Source organism: Thyridium curvatum (genome assembly GCF_004353045.1).
Source record: "Thyridium curvatum strain D216 chromosome Unknown NODE_1_length_1224711_cov_81.814160, whole genome shotgun sequence".
NCBI classification, from domain to species: Eukaryota; Fungi; Ascomycota; class Sordariomycetes; order Thyridiales; family Thyridiaceae; genus Thyridium; species Thyridium curvatum.
The window spans coordinates 438,939-458,730 of NW_022156756.1; the positions used below are offsets into that span (position 1 = coordinate 438,939).

The 19,792-nt window shown below is 54.8% G+C and overlaps 8 protein-coding genes across 8 annotated transcripts; 3 read left to right on the forward strand and 5 right to left on the reverse strand.

Moving 5' to 3' along the window:
- Positions 1–224: 224 nt before the first annotated feature.
- Positions 225–827, reverse strand: E0L32_000116 (uncharacterized protein; the record flags this gene model as incomplete). Its single annotated transcript, XM_031134314.1, has 2 exons — positions 225–588; positions 676–827. The coding sequence occupies 2 exons, from the start codon at positions 825–827 to the stop codon at positions 225–227; spliced, it is 516 nt and encodes a 171-aa protein (XP_030997493.1).
- A 471-nt stretch (positions 828–1,298) lies between these two features.
- On the reverse strand, positions 1,299–1,927 carry E0L32_000117 (uncharacterized protein; the record flags this gene model as incomplete). Its single annotated transcript, XM_031134425.1, has 2 exons — positions 1,299–1,544; positions 1,625–1,927. 2 exons carry the CDS (start codon positions 1,925–1,927, stop codon positions 1,299–1,301), a joined length of 549 nt encoding a protein of 182 aa, XP_030997494.1.
- A 1,088-nt stretch (positions 1,928–3,015) lies between these two features.
- E0L32_000118 (uncharacterized protein) lies at positions 3,016–4,812 on the reverse strand (the record flags this gene model as incomplete). Its single annotated transcript, XM_031134535.1, has 3 exons — positions 3,016–3,438; positions 3,635–4,458; positions 4,527–4,812. 3 exons carry the CDS (start codon positions 4,810–4,812, stop codon positions 3,016–3,018), a joined length of 1,533 nt encoding a protein of 510 aa, XP_030997495.1.
- Positions 4,813–5,669: 857 nt separating this feature from the next.
- E0L32_000119 (uncharacterized protein) lies at positions 5,670–7,193 on the forward strand (the record flags this gene model as incomplete). The annotated part of the gene is made up of 3 exons (XM_031134646.1): positions 5,670–5,705; positions 5,804–7,034; positions 7,171–7,193. The coding sequence occupies 3 exons, from the start codon at positions 5,670–5,672 to the stop codon at positions 7,191–7,193; spliced, it is 1,290 nt and encodes a 429-aa protein (XP_030997496.1).
- A 987-nt stretch (positions 7,194–8,180) lies between these two features.
- E0L32_000120 (uncharacterized protein) lies at positions 8,181–10,159 on the forward strand (the record flags this gene model as incomplete). The annotated part of the gene is made up of 4 exons (XM_031134758.1): positions 8,181–8,466; positions 8,525–8,943; positions 9,001–9,156; positions 9,215–10,159. 4 exons carry the CDS (start codon positions 8,181–8,183, stop codon positions 10,157–10,159), a joined length of 1,806 nt encoding a protein of 601 aa, XP_030997497.1.
- A 245-nt stretch (positions 10,160–10,404) lies between these two features.
- On the reverse strand, positions 10,405–11,859 carry E0L32_000121 (uncharacterized protein; the record flags this gene model as incomplete). The annotated part of the gene is made up of 2 exons (XM_031134869.1): positions 10,405–10,767; positions 11,128–11,859. 2 exons carry the CDS (start codon positions 11,857–11,859, stop codon positions 10,405–10,407), a joined length of 1,095 nt encoding a protein of 364 aa, XP_030997498.1.
- Positions 11,860–13,955: 2,096 nt separating this feature from the next.
- E0L32_000122 (uncharacterized protein) lies at positions 13,956–14,472 on the forward strand (the record flags this gene model as incomplete). Its single annotated transcript, XM_031134979.1, has 2 exons — positions 13,956–14,287; positions 14,382–14,472. The coding sequence occupies 2 exons, from the start codon at positions 13,956–13,958 to the stop codon at positions 14,470–14,472; spliced, it is 423 nt and encodes a 140-aa protein (XP_030997499.1).
- Positions 14,473–14,808: 336 nt separating this feature from the next.
- E0L32_000123 (uncharacterized protein) lies at positions 14,809–17,811 on the reverse strand (the record flags this gene model as incomplete). The annotated part of the gene is made up of 2 exons (XM_031135090.1): positions 14,809–17,442; positions 17,506–17,811. The coding sequence occupies 2 exons, from the start codon at positions 17,809–17,811 to the stop codon at positions 14,809–14,811; spliced, it is 2,940 nt and encodes a 979-aa protein (XP_030997500.1).
- Between the last annotated feature and the right edge of the window lie 1,981 nt (positions 17,812–19,792).

Genomic DNA, 19,792 nt, shown 5'->3' on the forward strand with positions numbered 1-19,792 from the left:
TGATTTCGCTTCGAGTCGACGTGGTTTTCCGGATACAACGTTCCTTCAACTCGTTTGATATCACTCTGGCCCCCAACAGGCCAAAACGTGTGTTGAAAGCAAAGAGAATTTGGCAAATCTCGTCCCGTCTACATGGTAATTCTGTTTGTTTATTTGTTTGCGTGTTTATTGTCGTTCTACCTGTCCGAACTGCAATGCCCGCCCTGGGCCTTTACCGCGCCGTTTCACGCCTTCTCAAAGACGTCCTTCAGATAGTCAAACGCCCCGATGGGCACGCCCTGCGCGCGCATGATGCAGTACGCCGACGTCAGGTGGAAGTGGAAGTTGGGGATGATGTACTCGGAGATGTACCGCTGGCCTGTGAAGCGGAAATTGCCCATCTTGGTCTCCATGATGACCTCGTCGTCCTGCTTCCCTTCGATGACACTCGGGTCCACCCCCTCCAGGACCTCGATGGTGCGGTCGATGCGCGCCTGCAGCTCCTCGAATGTCGTCTCGTCGTCCTCAAAGGTAGGCACGTTCTGGGCGCCGAGACGTGCGACGGCAAACTTGGCCGTGTTGGAGCACGATTGGACTTGGTACGGCAGTCTGTTGTTTGTCAATACATACTCAAGATCAGCAGCCATATCCACCCAGGAGACATGGGGCATTGGCCATTGGAGGATGTCCACCTACCCTCTCATGTCCTCGATTAGACGGTAGTTGAGCAGCTGCTCGTGCTTGATGCCCTTCTCCTCGCAGAACTTGGCGCCCTTCTGTAGCAGGTGCGACAGGTTCTTCAGGTATTTGACCAATACTGGTACCGACTGTTGGTACAGGGACGTCATTTTCGCTGCTTTCTACCTTCTCTTTGGCCGAGCATGGAGTTCGGAAGGCTGCCAGAAATCCTAAACTTAAATGCTCCTGGATGGCACGGTTGATTTAAAGGAATGGCGTCCCCACGTCCTACATCCCGAACCCTGCCGGATGTGCCATGATGCTTGCAAATCTGGCGGCCGCTTGGACGTATTGAGGAGAGATGCGGTGAAGGGGTAAGTAAGCACTTAGAAGTTAGAGCTGACTTTGAAGCCGCTGTGTCAGGAAAGGAGCTAGACGATGGGTCTATTAATACTAGTGACACATGGACAACTGGACAATAATTCGGCACCAATGTTTGTTCATCAAGATGTGGTATTGACTACCTATTCCCAGGACCTAGACGTTTCCTCCCTAGTCTCGTGAACCAGCATCACCCGGGGTATCAATTTTCATGTTCCTCTCCCGCAGCTCCCATATGGTTGCCCGTGTCCTCTCCACGTTTACTGCTGTTGAGCCTCGGTCTTCTTCTGCAGGTCGTGCTCGACGCCGCGCTGCGTCGTCTTGCCCTCATCGTGCTGGCGCTCGTACTCGGCCTGCTTGGTGCGGTCGCCCGTGATGGCAGTGCCGACGCTGCCTAGCGTGCCGGCAGCGCGGTCATAGATGCCGCTAGCGAGGTCGTTGACCTGACCGCGGGCCTCCTGCTCCTGGCCGGCAAGGTTCTGCTCACGGCCGGATTGCTTCAGGGACTGTGGGACAAAAAAAAAAGGGTGTTAGCTCACTGAGAAATTCAACACAGAAAAAAAAGGATTCCTGGGGTCGTGCTTACCTCAGAGCCGACGACACCACCGAGAGCCTCCTTGGCGGAGCCGACAGTCTGGTTCCACGAGCCCTGGCCACGGTCGGGGTCGTCCTTGGTGACGGCGCCGCTGGAAGAGGCCGTGAAGCCGGGACCCTTCAGGGTGGCGTGGGAAGCCTCGTGCTCGGCACGAGCCTGGTCCTGCTTGGCCTTGCCCTGAGCCTCGTCGCCAGTGCTGCCAGTGACGGCGCCGAGGGCGTTCTGGGCGGCACCGGTGACGGCGTCGTAGGCAGCCTTGAGGGTAGAGGTGTTGTCGTTGTTGTTGGAAGACATGTTGATGGTAGGTTTGAGTTTGAGTTGTTTTGTTGAGGATCGAAAAGATCGAAAATGTCTTGATTGATCTGTAGGATATGCAGGAATAAGACTTGCTTGAAAGGGGATTGATGTTGATTGGGAATGCGGGAAAGGTGAGGATGTGGCAGAGCGCGAGCTTTAAGTATTGCACCAGATCGCGATTCACTACCTTTGATTACGCGCCTGCTTTGTTTGCTACCTAGAGGAGCTCAAACAGCCCAGCTCATCCACCTGCCAGTTCTCGATGGTTCGCGATCCCCCGTATCACTACAAAGGTGTGGTGCGTGCCTACCTGTCCGGCGGGTATGATGTCATTGACCCGGATCGCGATGTGATGTCACCCCTAAAAAAGAACCCACCTGGTGACCACCTGCCTTGGTGTCCGGCACGATCAAACGGCAGCGCCTACCTCTTACGAAGGAATTCCGGCCAGGGTTACTGGTTTCTGTGAAACACTTCCTGTTCATGTGAAAATCGAAGGAGGCAAGCACGTGTCGCAAGCCACTACGTAATGGTGGAAAGGCGTGGATTCGCCATCGTCGCTTCTTTCCACAACGTGGATCTGATGCACGCCATACTCGCCTGTCATTGCTAAATCTCTTGGACGCCACCTCTAGTCTTCAGCATCAGACAGCCTCCAAGACTGTACAGCCACGGAGGAGTGTCTTTGGAGCACAACCATACTAGGTGTGTTTGCAATGGGCATACACAAGGAGAGTAGGCATTCTGCATGGCCTTCGTAAATTTGAAACGCTGGATTTTAAACCGTAAAACTACGTCGTGCCTTTGCCGGCATGAATGTACGTGCTCATGCAGTCCGCGAACCTCGCGAGCGGACTCCATGCTCTAGCGAGTGACAAAATGACCTCCCTGTGCCTATTCGTAACCTTTCGCGCCGTAAACCCCCAAGTGGACTGGTATCATTCTGTACAGTGATATACATTGGCCGCAAGTCTTGCAGACCATCTCCTTTTCCCGCCCTGTCCTATTCCCAGGACGTCACACGTCCCGCCGCGCAATGGAAGTGAATCGCGCGCAAAAGCAAATGAACCATCGTTATTGCTCACTCAGTGTTGTGACCACTGGATGCTGTCCAGGTCGATGCCTTCCTGTACAAGCTCCCAGAGCGGGCTGAGCTCTCGGAGGAAAGACACGCGCTCCGTGACGGCCTTCAACACGTAGTCGACCTCGGCCTGGGTGGTGAACCGGCCAATGCCGAAGCGAATACTCGAGTGAGCACTCTCGTCACTGTTGCCTAGTGCTCTGAGGACGTAACTGGGCTCGAGCGAGGCTGAAGTGCAAGCACTACCCGAGGAAAGGGCAATGTCCTTGAGAGCCATCAACAGGGACTCGCCCTCGACATAAGCGAAAGACACGTTCACGCAGCCGGGGTAGAAGTGCTCCGGGTCACCGTTCTGGGTGGCGTGCTCGAGCGAGAGAAGACCCTTGAGCAGGCGGTCCGACAGAGACTTGATGTATTTCGAATCATACTGACAATAGTTAGCACCCCGCCCGCCACATTGATTTCAAAATGATTAAAAGAGAAGCGCAAGGGTTGTAAATCAGGGCGTGCTGCGTATCAACATATGAATGGTCAAAGACATTCAGAAAGCCATGCATGTATAAAGCAGATCATCACTTTACGGCAAACAAAAGACAAACAAGGACGAGGAAAAAGTGACCTACCTCCATCTCTTCCTTGGCAATGCGGCAGGCCTCGCCGAAACCCACGACCAGGGGAGGTGCCAGCGTGCCACTTCGCAGGCCACGCTCCTGACCGCCTCCACTGATGATGGGGTCCAGACGAACCCTGGGGCGTCGGCGGACATAGCAGGCACCGATGCCCTTGGGGCCGTAGATCTTGTGCGATGAAATCGACATGAGGTCGATATTCATGGCGTTGACATCCATGGGGATCTTACCGACAGCCTGCGCAGCGTCGGTATGGAAAAAGATCTTCTTGGAACGGCAGAGCTTGCCAATCTCTGCCAGGGGCTGGATGACGCCGATCTCGTTGTTGACTGCCATGATGCTGACAATCGCAGTCTCGGGCCGGATGGCGGCCTCGAGCTCCTGCATGTCGACCAGGCCTGTTGACTTGACGGGCAGGTACGTGACCTCAAAGCCCTCGTCTTGCAGATGCCTGCAGCTATCCAACACGCACTTGTGCTCGGTCTGCGTGGTGATGATGTGCTTCTTCTTGCCTGACCGGCCACAGAACCTGGCAACACCCTTTATGCTCATGTTGTTGCTCTCTGTTGCTCCGCTAGTGAAGATGATCTCCTTGGGCTCGGCACCGATGAGGTTTGCAATGTGCTCCCGAGCTTCCTCGACAGCCTTCTCGCTCTCCCATCCGTAGGCGTGCGTTCGGGAATGGGGGTTACCATAGATGCCGGTGTAGAAGGGCATCATGGCATCAAGCACCCTAGGGTCCACGGGGGTGGTTGCCTGCATGTCGAGATAGATTGGTCGCTGACCCTCCTCCATTACTGTTACTTGCTTGAGGACCTCTGCCAACGAGGAATTAGCACAATCTACGCCAAGTGATGGCAATAACGCCTCGGGGCCAAAAACTCACCAGCCATGGGGCTCACGGCCATACCGCCATCCTGCCCGCTGATGGCGAGGCCGGCCTTTTCAAAATCCTTCTTGTCGAGCTTGATGGCAGTCTCGATGGGAGCGTCGGCGATCTTTGCGTTGTCCTTCCTTGACTCCGAGACATAGCTCCGACTCTGACTCCGCGAGAACGCAGCTGGTGCGGTCCTCGACAATCCCTGGATCCTGCGTAGAGGAGCCGCAGAAACAGGAGGCCTAGAGGCGAGGCGTGAGGCCTGCCTCAGAGTAGACGATGCGATACCAGACATTGTCAACAACGACAGGTTCTCAATAGAAATTGAAAAGGGCTGTCGATGATGATGGTATGAAATGCAAAAAGGAAATTCGGGAAGCTAGGTATTAGAAATTGGCCGCATTACCTAAAAGCCCGTTATCTGACGGCAAATTCCCCAGGACCGTCTCCACCTCGGTGATAAGTCTCGGATCAATCACACCCCAGCCTGGCTGTCTCCGATTGGCCACAGCTTCTGGCACGCTCTCCCCACACCAAGCCGTTCTTCCAGAAGGGAGGGAGCCCTGGGCTACGAGCACATGTAATGAGGAAAGAAAAGTGACGTTGTTAGGTCGGAATTGGCCTCCCCCGCAGTCACATTCTCCTCCGTCATAGGCCTCTGTGGCTTTCCAGCTTGCTGGCGTGGCCTTGCTCAGCGCCCGGTACTACCTATCGCATTCGCCTACCGAGTCAGCATCATTCACGAACCACCACCAACTTCCAAGCGACGTTTGGCCAACTATCACGACATTCTAGCCACCTCGAAAAGAGCAAAATTAACTCTTCATCGTTCCTTTATTCCGATAGCAATCCGGCTCGCTCTAGTCTCCTGGGGATTACGACACCTCAGAGGGCTATCCTGCTGATCCGTGGTGGTAGTGCTCCATGCGCCACGCAGCCAAGGGCTAACTGACGCGGTCGGCACTGCCTCCCGACATAGTGGCCAGACTGGGTCTCAGCCCCAGCCCATTACTTAATACTCACGACCGACGGCCTGACTTGACTCGAATTCGCTCAAGAGGAGCTCCAAACTCTTGAACAACAACCACCGTTACCTTGCCGTGGATAATTTCCTTTGTACAGACGCTTTGATTTCTCGGCCCAGAGCTCAAAATGAGTTTCCGAGGGTTCCAGAAGAGCCTCACCCGGGTAAGACAGCAGCTCCGCCAACCTGGCTCTACCTCGTTGCGATGGCGCGGGGTCATGATGCATGATGCAATCCCATGCTGACAGCCAATGTTATCCAGGCGCCGCAACAATTCAAGGCCAAGTTCAACATTGGTGAACATACCAAGGACGCCGTCTACATCGACGCGGAACGACGATTCCAAGAACTCGAGACCGAGACCAAGAAGCTCCACGATGAGAGCAAAAAATACTTCGAAGCCATCAATGGCATGCTCAACCACCAGATCGAATTCTCCAAAGCGATGACCGAGGTGTACAAACCTATCAGCGGCCGCGCATCCGATCCGGACTCATTCAAGCCCGAGGGCAACCCGGAGGGCATCCGAGCTTGCGAGGAGTACGAGGCTGTCGTCAAGGACCTGCAGGAGACATTAGCACCCGAGTTGGAAATGATCGATAGTAGGGTAATTCGGCCAGCCAACGAGCTGCTCGATGTCATCAAGATCATCCGGAAGACGGCAACGAAACGCGACCACAAGCAACTCGATTTCGATCGTCACAATGCGACCCTCAAGAAACTGCAAGACAAGAAGGAGAAGACGCTGAAGGACGAGAAGGCCATGTACAAGGCAGAGGCCGACGTCGAGCAGGCAACGCAAGACTTCAACTACTTCAACGATCTGTTGAAAGACGAGCTTCCCAAGCTCTTCGCTCTGGAGCGCCAGTTCATCCAGCCGCTCTTTCAGTCCTTCTACTACATGCAGCTCAACATCTTCTACACGCTGCACGAGAAGATGCAGCACTGCGACATTGGCTACTTTGACCTGACTCTCGATGTCGAGGAGGCATTTATGAAGAAGCGGGGTGATATCCAAGAGCAGGCCGAGAAGCTCAGCATTGTCAAATTCAAGACGACTGGCGGCAAGCGACCGGGGACGGTCTCAAAGTACGGTCGGCCCGCGATAGAAGGCAAGACCCAGTCAACTATCACGGCTGGGTCCGCGTCATCAACCCCCAGGATAGGCTACCATCCAACCTCCGAGACCGATAACCCTCCGCCGCCCTACTCTCCCGGCAACGCCGCATCGCCGCCCCTCGGCAAGACCGCGACCCCGGGACTCGCCATGGCGGCCGCTGCCAAGTCGAAACCCCCGCCGCCGAAGCCGAAGCCTGGCCGCCTGAGCGGCGCACCTGTGGCCGAGACGGTGACTGCCCTGTACGAATACGCAGCCACACAGGAGGGCGACCTCAGCTTCCAGGCGGGAGACGTCATCGAGATCATCACCAGGACACAGAACGCAAACGAGTGGTGGACGGGAAGGTTGAAAGGAAAGCAAGGCCAGTTCCCAGGTAAGTTGCATATCATACATACATACACAGCTCTCCACCCTGGCAGCCCTCGAAGGATCGCTGATCACGTTCTCTCGCAGGAAACTATGTCCAATTGAATTAGTCAGTTTTTCGTTCCAACTCTTTTCGAATCTAGCACAGCGCATTGGTTTGGATTAGCGTTCAAGGGTAAAAATGATGGACAAGGAAACGGGCATGGCAGGGTCGAAGGGTAGACGAGGTTTTCGGACTGCGAGATACCACAGAACATTCGCTTACGACTCTTGGAGGCGTTCAGGATCAAGGAATCTTCGTCCTGGTTAGACTAGTGCTGAAGGAGATGCAGGAGGTGCGTGTGTGTGTGGTGTTAGATACTCTGTATTGAAAATACATTCTTAATGCTGTGCATCACCCTCCATCGTGGCCGACTTTGCAGAGCGCAGAATCATTGATTCTCGTGGGACCTTTATCGACTTTCTCTAGTGGCACTCGGGCCCAAGCAAAGCATCGCTATCCATTGCAGAGCCGACCAGCGAGCCAAGTGGTTCAAATAGCAGTGGATGGCCGGGCAGTAGTGACAGTTGAGCGAGTGTATGACTGCACCTGGCACTGACGGCGTCTTTTTAAGGTTGCTACAAGCTGTGGAACGCCAACCGACCACAAGCGTTGAGACCCAATCGAGTGTAGGTGATACGTCCACAAAGTCTCAACACCATCACTCACTGCATTGGCCATCATGATATCTGCTCTTGATGATGTTACCCGAAAAGGCAAAGGCAACCTTGAAAGCCAGTTTCTCGAGCTGACAAATGGGCGGGTGTAGGCGGGGCGACCTAGCGCCTCGATCGCCCGCGGCTTCCGCTTTCGGGGGGGAAGCTTTGGCACATAAAATATGGGGGAAGCTCGTCCGGGGTCTCAGGTCAAAGCTCCATGTGCGCTCGTCATGATAAGGGATGGGAAGCATACCAAGACATTAATTCATCTTCCCATTGATCCGTCGAGCTCTGCGGCTTCCATCACATCCATTTTCCTCGACACAAGCAGATCGAAGTTGTCGTGAACCGACCCTTCAATGCGTGTCTCTAATCATATGTTTGGGCATTACGGAACCCCTGATAAACACCATCACCGTGTTGGACGCTTGTTAGCTACTTAGTAGATCTAAGCATGAAGAGTGTGCGAAGCAGGAACGGGAGGTCGGCGAACCCTCCGGCCGACCTTACGGAGAATGACGACTTTTCCACGGCCTCTACCGCTGCAGAGACCTCTCCTCTGCTCCAGTCCGATGCCGAAAGGTCGCCGACCCTCCGGAGTTCATCTCCTGGAAGCGAATCTCCCGGAGGGGTCGCTGCCATCAATGATGGGACCACGGCCACCACAGAAGCTCCCGAAATAGGTTTCAATAGGATCATGTGTATCCTGTTGAGCATGTGGGCCCTTATCTTTCTCCAAGGTATGCCTCATTGTCCACATGCTCAGCACAGTCTTTCGAGTTAACCACTACACTACAGCCAGCAACATGAGCGGCATGACGATGACACAGTCCGTCATTGCCGAGGACTTGGACTCATATAAGGATGCGATGTGGTTCACTAGCTCCTACTTGATCACCGCGGCCTCGTTGTCTCCGGTCATCAGTCGCCTGTCCACCATCTTTACCCCGGGCTTCATGATCCTCATCTCGTCAACCTTCTTTGCTATTGGGGCCGTGGTGACGAGTCAAGCCCGCGACTTCGCGACCTTTATCGCGGGCAGGGTTCTGGTTGGCGTGGGCGGTGCTGGCGTCATGACCCTCTCGCTTATTCTCGTGCTGCAGCTGACGTCTAGGAGGCGGAGAGGCGTGTTTGTTGGCCTTGTCAATGCCGGCTTCACAATCGGATTGTCGACTGGGGCGGTTGTATACGGCGCTCTACTTCCGGCTATTGGATGGGTGAGTCGTTGACCAGACTAGATCTTCCCGAGCATCGAAGACTGATTACCCTCGCAGAGGGTGTTGTTTGGTGCACAGGCTCCCATTGCTGTCCTTGCTGGCATTGGGGTCTACTTGAGTATTCCCCATTATGTAACCGAGACCGAGGCCAGCAAGGGAAAGTCTGTTCTGCAGAAGCTCGCTGGTATCGACTACGCAGGCGCCTTCTTCCTTGTAAGTTTATTCATATCCGTCCATCTCTATCATGTTGCTTTCTGACCGGGACCTCCAGACCCTGGCCCTAGTGCTCTTCCTCTACTCCCTCTCCGGAGACATTCAGTATCTCCCAATGGGCCTCTCCGCTGTGTCGCTCGTTGTTTTCCTCGCTATTGAGCAGTTCTTTGCCCCTGACCCCGTCATACCCATACGCATGCTCAAGTCCCGTGGCGTCCTGCTCACCTGCCTCGCCCAGACGGGCTTCATGGCTGCTCGCTGGACCATTCTCTACTACTCCCCGATCTTTGTACTCGCTGTTCGAGGGCTATCTCCAGCCATAGCCGGTTCAGTCCTCATCCCCACCAACCTCGGCTTCGGCTCTGGCGGCCTGGTTGTCGGATGGCTGCACGTCCGCCGCGCCGGCTCGTTCTGGCTGCCGAGCATCATCGCCCTGGTGCTATTCGCCTGCGCGCTCCTCGCCGTCTCGTTCGTGAGCACCGCCACGGCCCCGGCGTGGGTCTACATCATCGCCGTGTTCGCAAACGGGTTCTGCACGGGCTCCCTGCTCAACTACACGCTGGCGCACCTGCTCCACCTGACGAGGCCGGCCGAGCACTTCATCGCCACGGGGCTGCTGGCGACGTTCCGCGGCTTCGCGGGCAGCTTCGGCACGGCCATCGGCGGCGGCATCTTTGGGCGGACGCTGGCCGCGAGCCTCGCCGCCGGGTTCAAGGAGCTCGACGACGGCCGGCCGGGAGCCAGCCCGGACAGGGCGAGGCTTATCACGAAGCTGGTGGGGAGCCCGGCGATGGTGTTCAACGGCCGCCTCAGCGACGCGGAGAGGGCCGTCGCCGTGAACGGGTACGAGAACGCGCTGGCGGTCTTGTATCACGCTGCCGTGCTGTTGAGTCTTGTGTGCGTGGCTATCCAGGCGGGGACTGGGTGGACGGCGCCGGGGCCGGAGGACGAAGAGGAAGTGGAGGAGGCGATTAGGGTGGCTGATGGTGAGTGGGAGGCGTAGTGTAATGAGATAGTTGGTTCGATTTCTGAGATCTACCTGGGTGAATACATGCATAGATAGTCTAGGTTTCCTTGCATGGATGTTGCAAACAACTTGCCTGTATATCAGCCGTTCACTAGATGAGATTTTAACACCAAGCTTTAGATTTGTGCAGGGTATATGCAAAAGAGACTACAATATCCAGATTGAAGACTAGTATTAAGAGTAGCAAGATCATAGAGTCCGCCACCAAGTGCAGATATTGTCTAACCCTCGAATGTTGAGATTAGGGCCTCCAGATTCCGGGGATGAGGCTCGATGTAGCCCTGCTGCGCAAGTAGGTCGAGCGCCTTTTGCGCATACTTGATCGCCGTGTCCCGCTCCTTGATAACCCAGTGGATGCGGGCCAGGTTGTCGTACTGCTCGCTGTAGAGCGGTAGGAGTTCTTCGGCCTGCATCAGCTCAAGGATCTCGTGCGTGTCGGCAATCGCCTTCCTGGCATCACCGTCCTTGTAGGCTTTGAGCACGGCCTCCCTCAGCCTTCCGATGCGGATCCTGCGCCGGTCCGATAGCTCCTTTAGTGCGTCTGGTGCCGCGCAGAGGCTGCAGGAGCAGTTGAACTCCCACCTCTGAAGAGCAGCTTGCCTTTCCGCAAAAGTCAGACCGAAGTTGAGATCTTTTTTTGTTGTTGGCGTGGGATGTGGTGAGCCTGAGTTCTCTGTGTGCGAAAGAGGGAAGTGGTTTGAACAACCTACAGCTGATTGATATCTCTTCACCGGCTTCTATGTCCCTGGAGGCTATGATGATCACGGCTAGTTTGTTTAGAAGGAATCTCGTGTGTGCACTGCTTCCAATGTAAGCACCAGTGGAGACTGTCCAAAGGAGAACGCCGGGAGCTCACTTGGGATTACATGCATGGTTAATCCGCTGGCTTGGCATCAGTAAACAAAATCTTGCCCAGCATGTACAGCGTTAAGAAGAGAGCATACCGAAAGATTAGAGTATAAGCCCATGTGCGGCTCCCCCGCGAGCGGTGTATGAAATGCATTCGTCCGCAAGACGTCCTCGACGGCGTTCATGGCCTGCTTGGTGCTGCGTCCGAGGTCGAGCACTCTCGATGGGTCCGCAAGCTGGGCGGCGGCGAGATCCAGGAGATCATAACCGATCTTCCGCGGAATAGCCTCTGGGAAGCTCATGTCGACCAGCAAAGAGGCATAGTCCGTCATGAGAGTTTCGAAAGCGGTGATCCGCCGCCGAGCGATGACCCCTTTTCCCTTCCCAGGGATGTCGACTATCTCATAAGGCAGCTCCCCAGTCTTGCTCGCGTTATGGCCGCCGTAGACAGGCAGAGACAGACTGGGCTCGTTGAGCACGTAGATGCTATTGGCCGCAGTCTCCGGAGTAGTGACGATGCTGACACCAAACTCCCCGTGCCGTGAGTTTGTATATACGCAGTATCTAGTCTCTTCGGCGTTGGTGCCATTGACGCATGCTGGGCTATGTGTCCAGGGCGACCAGAGCGCAGGCTCCTCAGGTACCGTTTCGTCGATTGGGAGAGGGCACCGGGCGAAGTGGCGAGGTCCAAGCGCGCTCTGGAGGTCTACTGGACAATGGATGCTGGAGGAGGCCGGCCGGTCATAGCCACGGCCGGCCCGGCTCCTCGGGAGGAGACCACCCGCCACACAGAGACATAGACCCCAGTATCCCCGCCTTGCTCGCATGGCTTGTGCTTACACGGGGTTTGATTTGAGAAGGAGTAGTGTTTAGCGGCACTCGTCAATGTGGAAATTCCGTGGAAAGAAAACAGACAGTGTCCAAACCGACTTCCACTGCAACGTGGCCTACGAATTGATCGCTCTAGATCCTGACGGGTTTTACTAATATCCGCACACGGCTCGAGGTCGATCACCAGTCTCCAGTATATTAAAGCTGCCGAGGCCGAGGTCTTGGCTATATGTGTATGCTGGTAGATCAGGTCCCACATTACTGAGACCTGTCATGTTCCGTGTCATCTCTGCTTTTCACAGCTTGAGAACACATAGACAATTATGATTGATACTTCTTCAAATTACACGTTCCGAATCTTACTATTATCAGCTCACAATAGTTGATTATAAACACCACGAGACATAAACGAATCAATGCCAAGTATCCAGCCCGGATGTTGCACAAAGAAGAAAACCACATCCAGTGGATGACAGACAAAAGTTCTATCTTTTGAGGCTCGACTCGAACTCGATGTATATTCTTAAAATGTGAGATATGGGAGAGTTCCATACCACTGTGACTTTCCTTCAAATACCGTCGAGTAATTAGATCTCCACCTCCAAGTTGATGAAAATTCAACCCTTCATCTACAACTTCGAATTTACGTGTTTTCTCTTTCAGCTTCTTTAAGTGAAGAGACATGTCGTATCATTTGGATTTGCCCATTGTCAATGAAAGTGAGTAGCTGGACCATATTCAGAATGGTAGTGATCAGAGTAATCAGATTAGACATATGTGGCGACTCATCTGCCCCGATGTGAGTGTTTTGGGAACAATGATGATAGAATTGCCACCTGAAACCAATCTGGGTCAGCGATGACAGTCTTTCATGGACAACCTGGAGGTGCTCGAGATAAATCTTTCGTGCAGTCTCGTGAAATGCCCAGCGAAACAGAGCAGACTGTCTACCACATGTAAGTACACCCGGGCTGCTTCGAAACACAGCTCCTTGATCAACAGTGATGACTGGTGGCGCTTCATAAGCATGTATTCCCTCAAATATGATATTTATTCCATTCATATATGAGAATACCATGATTGCCGGCTGTCTGAGAAGAGCTATCTCTTTGCAAACGTGATTTGCAATCGATGCATCATCATTCGCAAGATAGGCAAGTCAATATTGTAGAAAGAGTAGATGACGAACCCTCAGATTGCTGAAAGGTATAGTATCCGACAATAACTAAACCGTCTTTGACCATCCAAGCGGAGTCAGATATCACCTCCGCCTCTGCCGTGAAACTTCATTTGAAGGTAATGAGAAGTAATGCAGACAGAACTACACTCATGGCTTGAAGTTTGTGGCCATATATACATACGCGTTCAGGCCGGGAGTGATCCCTATCAACCTTCTACTCCAGACAATCATTGCCAGCCATATGAAGAAATAAGGCCACCTGGCTGACGTGGATCATCATTGTGTGGCCTTGGGACCGAATGGTTTTCCTGATACCCGGAAATCAGCCGGCGGAACGGGACCAGATTCGTGGATCACATTCGGATACGCCGCTGCAATAGCTGGCACAGTTACGGTTACGTGAAACACCCACCTTCTCAGGCTGTTTTCCATTTTGCATATCTCGGCGCATGATGTCATTTATTAAATGCTTGAGCACCCTGCGGTCTCGAGATCTATTTGCGGAAAGTCAGCTAGAGAACCCTGGTCCCGTCGCGCACAAAGCCTTTATGGAACGATTTGGAACAGCTGGGTTCGGTGGCTACCGTCCCATTCGGTTGGAAAGAATACACATTGTCATGCAGATCTCCACGAAATTGTTGTTCTGCAGATCCAAGGTACCTAGCTATATATACCTACCCCAGAACCCCCAAGTCGTCCTCCCCAAGTATCACCAAGACCATTCCCCGAACTTGCAAAACACTCGCAAAAGCCAACCCAGCAACATCGCCAACGACCTTCAAGATTTTTCATATACCCAGAAAAGCAGCAATCATGGCCGAACCAGCAAGCAAACCCCCTTTCCTCCCTTCCTTTTCTTTCCATCACATGATACCCAACTAACCACCCCCCTCCCGAACCAAACAGGCCCCCATGACCGGCCAGATCATCTTCCTCTCCGTCCCCGTCCTCGACGTCGCCCGCGCCGCCGCCTTCTACGCCACCGTGCTCTCCTGGGAGACCACGACCGACGCCTCGTCGTCGACGCCCGCCGCGCCCAACGGCGTGCTCTCGACCCACCCCTTCCAGAAGGGCATGCTGCGCGGCGCCTTCCTGCGCGTCGCCGACCCGGCCGGCCTCGTCGACGTCGCCGGCGCGTCCTCGGACAGCAGCAAGACGCGCCTCGTGCCCATTTGCACCTTTGCCGTCGACAGCGTCGCCGAGGCGCTGCGCCGGGTCGAGGCCGCCGGGGGCAGGGTGCACATGTAAGTCTGGGGTTCCTTCGTCGCTTTGCCCCGTTCTCCCCGCGATAAGTGTCCCTTGATTTCGCTAACGGTAGGTATCTGCGAATCAATTTAGTCCCCGGACCGATCTTGGAGAGGGCCGAGGCGCCTTTGCTCGGTTTGTCGATTCCGAAGGGAACCTGCAGGCTATCTGGTCCAAGAACTAGGGGGCAGATTCCTAGCTGCAAAATGGGGGAGCTCAGTAGACCGGCATCCAGAACACGTCGAGCTTTGACGGACGTAGGACACTGTGACCAGCTAGAAAAGAGACTCGCATCTGCTCACCTCCCCAAGACAAGCATCTCGCTAACACCACGTGAGAAATTGATATTGTTAAATTATGCAATACAAATCGTATATATCCCGGGCAGCGGTTCCCGCCCGGTGAAACTCTCTACCGCCCGGCCATATGGCCCCCAAGTGCCCCTTTTGAGGTTATGTTCCCGTGAGGTGGATTATATATAATCATCGCTTCGTGATATTAAGACAAAAAAAAAGCAAAATCAGAGTAGCTCGGACTCGGGTATCTCAGGAACAGTATCTCGACGGTCAACGCCACGACTCCCACCACCGCCACCACTTACTTCTTGAGCGGCGCCCTCCTTGTGCTCCACCATCGGCACACTGCTCGACGCGTTCGAGCCCCTCGGCTTCTTCCACCCACCAGCTAACCTGCCGAATATGCTCCCCCTACCGCCTCGCCTGCGCCGGTCCCTCACAGCCTCGTCCAGCGACGGGGCTTTGCTGCCCGCCTCGGCACGCGCGATCCTTCGCAGGTCTGGGCTCTCGTTGGGGTCCGACATGGTCCTTGCGTCCGGCACAAAGGTCAGGTAGAGAGGATACACGCAAGTGACGCACAGCAGAGCGACGACAACAATGAAGGCCGTCTGCACGCTGCCACCGTTCCGCATGATGGCCCAGAGCACGAACGGCCAGAAAGCCGGTCCCGAGGTCCCGATGGTGAGCCACGCGGCCGCACGCTTCGTACGTTTGCCTTGGCCCCGCAAGCCGAGCGCAAAAATAAGGGGATAGAGGGGCCCTTCAGCCGTGAAATACAGGACAACGGGTATGACGATCAGGTTGGGGTTCGTCGGTTTGATGCTGGCTATCAAAATGGCAAAGATGACCGAGAAGATGGCGCAGAACGCAAGAACTGTCCGTGGCGAGGGTATCAGTCGACACTTGGGATTCTTGACGGATAGATAAGCGAGGTAGCCCGCCGTGAAGCGGGACACGGCAAAGGCAGTGTGAGCGATTAGGAGATAGTTTGGAACCGTCAAGGTCAAGCCAGGCACTGGCTTCGATTCATCATTGTCATTCGACGAAGTGACTGGGTTGGGCAGGAAGGACTTGATCAGACTGCTGAAGAAGATGCTCATGCTTTCCTGCGCACCCACGTAGAACCACTGTGCGAGGACCGCCAGAACCAGACACACGGTCTTGAGCCGGAAACCGCCAATCGTACGCTTGCGTGTGTCGACGGGTAGGCGATTTGTGGCGTCGTCCAGCTCCGAGTCGCTGACTTCGGGCAGGGGCATGTAGTAGAAGAAGAGGGCCAGCCCGGCACAGAAGAGCGTGATGGCCAGATAAGTCCACTGGACATCGATGAGGGACATGGAGGAGACCTTGTTCTTCTCGATGGTCGCAAAGTAGACATTCTGTGCTATGAGGCCACTGAGGACACTCGCGACCGCCTGGACGCCTTGCGCAAAGCAGAGGCGCATCTCGGCATACGCCATGGGTCCGCAAAGCGCGAGGAACGGGTTGGCTCCGGTCTCTAGAATGCCGAGCCCGAAGCCAACGACAAAGTTCGAGATCAGGAACCCTGGAAACGATCTCAAGACGGCGCTAGGCCAGAACATGATCGTGCCAGTACCGTAAAAGCACAGCCCAATCATGAAGGTCGCTTTGAAGCCTCCAATGGGTTCATCATTATTGCGGGTGAGCGAGGATTTGCGTTTCGTCCGTTGATGCTCATCATGCCGAAGGATCCATTCGCCGACGAGCAGAGGGCCAAACAGGTAACCGCCGCCGAAGTAGACACTGGTCAACCCGAGGGTTTGAGCCTCGGTCATATCTGCCACGGCTGCGACCACATTGTTCAGGCTATTGAGGAGACCATAACTAAAGCCCCAGAGGAAGAACAAGATAGTGACGACCGTGCAGTATTTGAACGATTCAGATACTGATGTTTTGAGCATGCTCTTTGGCTTCTTCAAGTTGACAAAGCCAAAGTAGATGGCATTTTCCTGCACGCTCCCACGAGATGTCATGGTTGTCTGAGTTGGCTGGAGGCCACCTGGACCGTCACCTGGCGCATGGTGATTCGGATTTGCCCCATCGGGCGTAGTGAGAAAGTCGAGCATCGTGAGTTGTTGGTCGTCGTTCCCGCCAAGGGTCGTTCGAGCAGGCGGAGGGGCTTGCATGCCGCCGCCTGCGCCAAAAGCAGGAATAGGCTCGAGCATTCTCTCGCTGCTCACCTGTTTGGGCGACGGTTCGGCATTGTCCCGGTCCATGGTTTGCGAGCTGGTCTTGGTGCCGTCGGGGTCCACCAGCATGGCAGGGAGGATCTTGAGGATCAGTGGCTTCAGGGTAGGAATGCAAGCGCATGTCATACCAACGTTCACTTCGACTGCCGACCACATCAACGACAGCGATGCGTTCCACGGAAACTCGTCACTGTCGCCGAATCTCGATTCGGGATCGGAGGAGCTGCTTGTCGGAACGTAGGTGATGGCCTGTTGAAGATAATAGACGCGTACAACATCGACGATCGAGACGAAGACACCGAGACAGAAGGTAAAGATGAGGATGGTCTTTTGTCGTGGAGGAAGCCTCATACCCGTCAGCACAGGTAGCGGCAGAGCGAGGATAGCAAGATCGGTGACGATGTTGACAGGCGCGGAGCAGATGAACTCGGTCAAAAGAGGTATGCATTTGCCGTTGCTGGGGCCTTCCGTCCAGGCGTCGCGGATCGGAGAACACTGGAAGATGTTCATGAAGGTGAGGACGGTGCCGGCAACATTGACGATGCCTAGCACCAGATAGGAAGCGAGACGCAAGACAGGCTGTGTATTCTTGGACAGTCGCAAGTAAAAGATCAGGATGGAAGTCTTGGTCGCCATAAGAGCAGGGTTCTGGTGTCGACGCGAGCATTAGCAAGACATGTTCCTAGCCTGGGGGATTGGGAGGAAACGAACATATAAGATGGAGAAAGCATATTCACTCTTCCTCAGAGCTCCCTGATCTTGGTCGGGGATGTCATCGTCATGTCTGCCCAGTCCCTTGCGCGTTCCGTAGTTGATGGTGAAACTGAGGCCAAAGGCGAGAATCCAAGCAAGGATAATGAAGTAGTCGTCCCAGCTGACCCTCCGTACGATGCCAATGCGACACACCAGCCTTGCAGCGACAAAAACGGTGGCAAGGACCAAGGTGGCCGTGGTCACGGCAAAGACTGCCGGGCCACGATCTGGAAAGCCATTGGTGTTGACCGCGAAGCCGCTCATGGTAGCGCCTCGGTTAAAAGCCGAAGCTCAAGGCGATGACGACGGCAGGCCTAGCTCCTACGTTGATGTCGAGATAGAGATTGCGCACATGTCTCGGGACGAGCCATAGGGGAACCAAGGGGAGGGCACGGCGAAGGCGACACTGGTTAATAGGAACCCGTCGATTGTTGGTCAAGCTAAACGGAGTCTGTCGAGAGCGAGCCTTTGCCAGTCGACCGGGTTTTGTCGTCCGTGGATTGGGTGACTGGCCCGGTGCGGCATCGAAGACCGGGGGGCAAGGGGTGTATCAATTCTCCGGCTGTGTCCCTCCTGTCACCAATCGAGTCATTCTTGACACACGCCGTCGGAAAGCTTGTAGGCGCTACAGATGGTGGCCTGTTGGTTGTTGGTTCGAGAGTTTGAGTGCTCTCCGCTGGCCTGGAAGAGAAAACAGATGCTTTGAAAAGTTTCTGCCAGGTCCCTGGGTCTGGAGGGCAGCGCGACTGAACAGGGTAACCTTAAGCCCCGCAAATTGTTGGAATTTGCAACCTCAACACCGCCTTTCCCCAGTGGAGGGCGAGGATGTCGACGTGGTGCACGAGGAGACAGGGACGTCTGGGCTGAGTAAGACTGAAAACAGGGCAGGCCTTGTGCGCTATTAAAATTGGAAGGGCACATTCGAGAACTAGAAAGTGGAGGGATGGCGACGTTTGACAGTAACGTTGAATAACTACCCTCGCTACCCTGCAGGAGATGTGCGGCGCGGGGGAGAGCCAAGCCGCCGGATTGGCTAGGGTGATGCAATGAATTGCGGTCCACGGTCCAAGGCACACACACTGGCGGCACATCCTTCATCCATGGATGGGCAGGGCAGTTGGGCCAACTAGCGAGAGCGAGCTGATCCAAGACACGCCCACTTGGCGGCGCATTCCTTTCGGTGCAGACAACGTGGAGCTAGCCTGCCCGCCTGCCTCACTAGCGAAAGCTAGAAGAAGACCTTGGGCCTGATCTTTCTTGGATCGGTTTGGGGTCGTCTTTCTTCCTGCGTGTGATTTGCTGTACAAGTAGTGTTTGCTTCCATCCATCTTTAATCTCAGTTGTGGAGGGCGTGGAGCCGCTCTCCATCGGATGGTCAATTCGGTGGAGTACTTGACGTGGGTATTCTCGTCTGAAGGCCTCGAGGACCATTCCCCAATCAGGTACGAGGCCGCGATTGCATTTTTCCATCGAGGCCAGGATATCATCAATGGAATGGATGGATTGGGTGTGTGTGCCTCCTGCTGCTGCCGCTGTTGCATCGTGGACTCACAAAGACTGTGCGAGAATCTTTGCATTTGGGGGCGGTGAAAATTGGCTTTGGATTCTCAATTCGGTGAGTGGTTCTGGTAACAATTTGCGGTCTGTGAGCTGCATTGCAAATGAGGATTGCAGGTCAACAATGCCTTTGATGCATGGATCAAGGCCCAGGGGCAGCAGTGCAACAGTCACGAGTCGCCCTGTTGTCGAAGGTCGAGGTTGGTGTACCTATTTTTTTTCCTTCTCTTTGTTCTGTGTGGTGGTGGCACACATGACGCAGCCATGCATGATTTGCTGCATGTGTTGGCGGCAAGGGCCCCCGGTCCAAGCCCAGGAAGGTACCAGTCAACTTGTACCTTGTACAGTGATGGAAATCCAGCCAATTAGCACACACGCAAGCCACCAGCACAACCACAGCCACAGTCACAGCCACTTGCACGCGAGACGTGCCCGGGTTCGATCTCAACATCACGATACCATATCTTGGGCTCCGGAGTTTCCTCTCCAGATCGAATGATGATCAATGCCATCATCGTTCTAGAAGCTGCAAGGCTGCCAACATTCCAAGCTACCTAGAGGGTGGTCTGACGAGACATGACTAGCGGGGACGGGCCGTAGCTGAATGCTACCAAAGTATCCTCCGCCAGCATTCCTGCCCTCTGAGGGAATATCACGACTCGGTGCCCAAACACGCCGGACCCGGAGG